At 34.6% G+C, this 6,128-nt stretch overlaps 1 protein-coding gene across 2 annotated transcripts in view; it reads left to right on the top strand.

Moving 5' to 3' along the window:
* The window catches only part of TAF9B (TATA-box binding protein associated factor 9b), a 9,002-nt gene extending 4,070 nt beyond the window's left edge, over positions 1-4,932 (top strand). Inside the window, exons 6-7 of one of the 2 annotated variants that reach the window (XM_057719357.1) lie at positions 1,092-1,202; positions 2,926-4,932. In XM_057719357.1, coding sequence (XP_057575340.1) covers positions 1,092-1,202; positions 2,926-3,089 — 275 coding nt within the window. In that variant the 3' untranslated portion in view covers positions 3,090-4,932. The remainder of the gene's footprint in view (positions 1-1,091; positions 1,203-2,925) is intronic. The other variant, XM_057719358.1, reaches the window with a different exon arrangement.
* The last annotated feature ends 1,196 nt before the right edge of the window (positions 4,933-6,128 follow it).

The raw sequence follows: 6,128 nt of genomic DNA on the forward strand, positions 1-6,128 counted from the left end.
TGCAAACCGGTTGATCTGTACCATTTTTCTGTGTGCCACATATATCATACACTGTTTATCTGTGGGTTCATATTACTTAAGTGAATACCAACTTTTTAAAAACTTTAGACTGTGGTAATCAGTTACATGTGTTGGCAGGTTAACCAATTTTGGTTATCAGTTGTGATTTTTATTCCTACTTAGACATTTATTGTACATGTTTTAGAGATTTTTAAATCAAGTGAGAGAGATGCTAAAAACTACTATTAAAGATCCAAGTTTTCAACTTTAAAAACAATTTTAAATGAGTTTTATAAAGCATATGACCTAAGCATACACTCTGTTCAATTTTAAAACCTAAACTCCATACTTACTTATATGTTAACAATTTCCTTATGGTAATGGACAAGAAAACATCCACCTACTGTGAATTTTCTTGACAAAATAAAATGTTTATATTGCTTCATTAAGCTTCACCAAATTCTTTGGACCACTCCTTAATACATGGGAAAACTTACCTAGAGATGGAGATATGTTAGGCTTTTGTTAGATGCATGTTGATTTAGTTTCATGGACATAGTAGACACCTCCTAATTCCCAGCAAGTGACAGAGATTAAAAGTGCCAATTAAGGTAATTAATAGAAAACTTGGGTCTTTAATTCTGTTTATTTAAATAGTCAACTTCATGACTTCATGTAGCTAAAATTCAGTGCCAGATTCTGTGTGAAGAGTTTTACATGGATTATTTTAATTCTCACAAGAATCCTATGAAATAGGCATCGTTATCCCATTTGACAGATGAGAAAGGCACAAAAAGATTAAATAACTTGCCCAAGGCTAGTAGGTGATAAAGCCTGGATTCAAACTGAAGCAGGTAGGCTCCATGGCCTACATTCTTCACCATTATACTATCCTGAATTTTTAGCATCTAAACTATTGAGCTCGTAAACATTTTTGAAGTTACCTTGCTCTTATGTCTAATGATTTTTTTCTTCGCCTTTCATTAATTCCCTGCGCTTTGAAGGTAGTTTCTGGCAAGCTAAAGGAGAGCAGAAATTGAACCTATATAATAAGTCATCTAACTAACATGGTCTGTTAATTACAACTACAGCAACCCCACAAACAGTGTCTGTCCCAAATAAAGTTGCACCTCCAGTGTCAGTGACAAGCCAAAGATTTACAGTGCAGATTCCACCTTCTCAGTCCACACCTGTCAAACCAGGTAACATGATGGGTGGGGCATGGGGGATTGAAAGTGGTTCTTTAAAATATTTTTCTAAATTTTAAAATTTGTGAATGATTTGTGATTATAGAACAGTTTATATTCCAAAGCAATAATTGTTTTAATATCAAAACAGGAAGGTGGCAGTAATGCTGCAAATCAGGGTTCTTCAGAGGGGTGGGGTCTATAAACCCACTAAAATTGTATGAAATTTTACATATATGTAACATTCGGGGGGGGAGGAAGAGATTTCAACATGATCATCAGATTCTCAACGCTGTGAACTAAAATAAGTTATGGTCTACAAATCTCAGGGAAAATTATTTAGGATTAAAGCTCGAGAAAATAATACAACTTAGTATATATCAAATGAAAACTGTACTTTTATTCACTTCATGGAAATATACATAGAAAACTAGAATTATATAAGTAGAATTCTGTTATAGTTTATTCATGAACATGTTTAGATTTCACATCTTCTGAAACCTAACCATACACCATAAACTAGTTGTATGAAAGTATTGGTCTGTAAGGGAAGCATGATTCCTGACCTTGAACATGTGCCTTTAGTATGTTCCATGATGAATCCAATGCACTGTTTCCCATGACTAAGAACTAATTGAAATTTTAGGTAAATTAAAAAAAACAGAACTTCTAACAGAACTTCTTTAACTTTGTACTAGATACTAATTTAAGTACTTTAAAGCATTAAAATATGTAATTTAACTCTTAATGCAGTATAATTACCTCAGTTTCTTCTACAATGTAGTTTTACTTCATACTTTGAAATTGTTATTAGAATTTCAGTTTTTTTTTAAGATTTACTTTATTATTTATTTATTTATGGCTGTGTTGGGTCCTCATTGCTGCACACGGGCTTTCTCTAGTTGCTGCGAGCAAGGCGCTACTATTCTTTGCAGTGCACGGGCTTCGCATTGTGGTGGCTTCTCTTGTGGCAGAGCACGGGCTCTAGGCGTGCGAACTTAGTAGTTGTGGCACACAGGCTTAGTTGCTCCGTGGCATGTGGGATCTTCCCAGACCAGGGCTCAAACCCGTGTCCCCTGCATTGGCAGGTGGATTCTTAACCACTGCACCACCAGGGAAGTCCCTACATTCAGCTTTGTTGAATACTTTTTACTCTTAGAAGTATTATACTTTGTGTACTCTGTTGCTTTATGTCTCATTTTTAATTGAACTTTAAGGGAATGTAATATTTTAATCATAATTCTGCCAATCTTTATCTAGAGGCCTGTTGCTATTTTTGTGTTTTGTGACATTTTTGTCACCAGGAAAGGCAGGATTACATTTTTTTCCTTCCAGAAAGAGTTGGTGTATTCTTGGCTATCAAAATACTTATATCTTTGGGACTTTGAAATGGTAAATATTCATGTGTGAAAAAGCATATACAAAAAAAAGATATGCATAACTGTATGACCTTAATTACATAAAAATGGATGCTTAGTTGTATAGATACACAGACGAGCTCTAGAAAGATATCAGATGGTAAACTGCTTGTGATTACAGATGATTTTTTTTTTGCTTCTTGTGTTTTTTGGTTTCCTATTATGCACATGTTAACTTTTAAGAAATAAATGTTATTTTGAAAACCTTTTTAAAAAGAAATTATTATTAGAATTACATTTCAGTTTTGTTGAATACTTTTTACCATGTTTCTGATTCTGGGTAGTTCACAGTTTGGGGGTGTTTTCTCCTCTGTTTACAGTTCCTGCAACAACTGCAGTTCAAAATGTTCTGCTTAATCCTTCAATGATTGGGCCCAAAAATATTCTTATTACCACCAACATGGTTTCATCACAGAACACGGCCAATGAATCAAACCCATTGAAGAGAAAACATGAAGATGATGATGACAGTGGTACTGTGTAAGGAATATAGTGTAGTCTCTATGCATTTCAAAAGTGTAGTTGGTTTTGAGCCCAGTATACTGAACTAGAACATTCTTGATCAAAAACTTAAATGTAGCTGCAATATCTTTCACCTTAGTTTAAACTGTTAAGATTTCTTAAGGGTACCAATGTTTTTTTTATTAGGCTTCAAGTATAAAAAGTTAAGTGCTTGGTTTTTAATGGTTTCATTAATGTTGAGTCCTGCTACGGTAATTCTATTTTTGGAAGCAGTTTTCTGCAGTGTATGTGACAGCAGCACTTCAGTTTCAGTTTCTACAGCCTCATTAGTGGACTAATCTTTAACAGCATAATTTCTAATCTATATTTAAATACTTTTTTGTAAGGTAAAATAGTTTTATTGTCACCAACTTTTTTGACCAAATCTCAATTTAGCAAATATTTTTGGAGAGGATGGATTTAGAGGGATTCTAAATCCATTTTGAATATATTTAAGCTGTTCCTTGATGTTCCCTAATCTCTGACCTCCTCAGCCCCATTTCTAGATCCCATTCATTTTCTGCACCACCTTCTCCCCACAGGCTTAGGTTTCTCCCTAAGGAGAAGGTTTCTCTCCTTAGGTTGCTCTTAAATTTAAAAGGCCAAAACTGGAATTTTAGGAATATAATTCCTGATAATACAGCTGAGTGTCATTTTCATATTTTTAAAACCTGCTTTACATGCCTGATGATCTATGGTTTGCATTTACTGTTTTTCTTTGCATACCAGAGCAGTTGTGTTTTATCCCTTGCCTTTTATGCCTATTGAGCATTACTCTGCTTTTGACAGGTAGTTTTGGGTCAGTTACATTCAGTTTCAATTTTATATTCCAAGTTGATAGCGCCACCATATTTCACATTTCAAAATTTAACACAAAAGATGCTATAGCTTAAAATCTTCCTTGATAAGTATATTTACACTGGACCTAGGCAAACCACTGAAGAGCAAGTGTTTTCTTCCTTTTTACCATACACATACATACTTTGATCACTACTGCTTGAACCCTCCTATTGGTCTAATTCAGATCATTTTTGCAGATTGTTGCTGAGGATGTCACACGTAAGATGGGATCATCTTTCTAATGAAAGTTTTCTAATGGTTTTCCTTCCTCTAGAAGGCCAACACAAACAAATTAGTGTGATGTGACTTGCATTTAGGTGCACTCTGCATAGGCTTCCCAGTAGTGTTGCTAAACACCTTTCCCTATTTTCCATTTATACACATCTAAACATCTTATTGAGGAAGACTGCAAAGCTTTCAAAATATAAAGTCTTGTGTTGCTTTGTTTGACATTCAACATACGAATACTTTTGAAGAATTTCTAAAATAAATTTTGATATCATAATTTAAAACTTATAGCCAAGGATCCTCAAAACTTAAAACACAAGTAAGTTTCATCTTAGGATGGTGCTTGATACATCAAAGAGAAATAGTCCAGTAACAAGGAAGAAATATCTCATGAAAACTGTGATTCAGTGTTTTTGGATATTAGGAAAAGATGGTATCAAACTTATAAAAATAGATCTGATCATCATAGGAGAGAAATGTTCATTATATAGCATAGGATGTCATTACTTGAACGTTCTCAGGGAGGCATGTCAAAAGACCTAGGTTCTAGTCCTGGCTCCATCACTAACTGTGTGACCTTACTTCACCCATGAGCCTTGTTTTCCTCATTAGTAATAGGAAAGTAATACCAACCCTGCCTACCTCACAGGGATGTTGTGAGGGTTTAATTGGTATATGTGAAAGTTCTTTCAGAACTGTAAAAATGCTATATAACTCTAAGGAATTGTTAATGTATTCATTCCAAGATTATTAATAAAAAATTGAACTTATTATATTTCTCACTTTTGATTTAAGGGATTCAGAGAGGATGAACAAGGCCCAATAGTTCTGAGGTCCAAAAAGCAATTAAGATTTGCTTAATGGATGAATTAATTGTAAATGAGGTAATCACTTGCTTTTATTCAGAATCAGCATGTGGCTCATCATAATGAAGCAAGATAAATATGAAAGAATATGGGTTTAAATCTGTTAATAACATAACATGCTGTCTTTAGTGAGAATTTATACATATAATTGAGGTTGCAGTCTGAGTGTTCATTCTCTTACTGAGCCAGCCAGTGGGTGGTTTGCTGCTTCAGATGAAGACTGCTTTATCTTGTAGATCTCCCTATCCTAATTACATCCACCAGTCTAGTATCAAGAATGATTTAAGGCAGCTTTTGTCCTCCAGCTTCTAGGTGAAATTTTTTAAAGGATGTACTGATAGTAAATGAGGTGAGGACACTGTCATCCCAAGTTCTTCCTTTTACAAGTAGGAAACAAGTGTCTTTGATCTTGATCTAAGAATACAGGAATACAGCCAGCATGCAGGGAGAATGGAAGATGTGGCCTAAGGGATCCAGAGTGAAGAGAAGTATTCAAGAGGTAAGGAAAAGAAAAAGACTCTAAATCAGAACAACAGGTACAAAGCAGTGTGTATAATGTGCCACCATACACCAGCACACACGTGCACACATGCATACCCTTTTTATATGCATTAAGTAGCTCTAGATTGAAAGAAATCAGTCTTACAGTGATTGATTGCTTCTAAGGAGGGAAACTGGTAGCTAGGGGACTAAGGTATGAAGGAGTCTTTTCATTGTGTACCCCTTTTTGACTTGTATCATGTACTAGAGGGAAGTTTTGGACATAAAAAGGAAAAGAAGAGAAGCAGGAAACAGTGAGCTAAAGAGACTGAACTCATTTGTGATATGATTGTAATTTTTTTTCTATATACGGGTATACGTATTGTCTAGGAGTTAAAAGTGAATTTGCTACACTTAAGCCTAAACCTTTGCAATGTTTTATCAATAATTCATAACTATATTAAATCAGGAAGCACATCCTTGTACAGTTCTAGTTTATATACTCATAAGTTGTTTGTTATGTACTATCTTCCTTGACTAGGTTGTAAATTCCTTCAGGAGATAAGTGCTGTCATCTTACATTGCCTCCATCGTGTCCTAAGCATATA

Source organism: Hippopotamus amphibius, chromosome X, assembly GCF_030028045.1.
Source record: "Hippopotamus amphibius kiboko isolate mHipAmp2 chromosome X, mHipAmp2.hap2, whole genome shotgun sequence".
Taxonomy (NCBI): Eukaryota; Metazoa; Chordata; class Mammalia; order Artiodactyla; family Hippopotamidae; genus Hippopotamus; species Hippopotamus amphibius.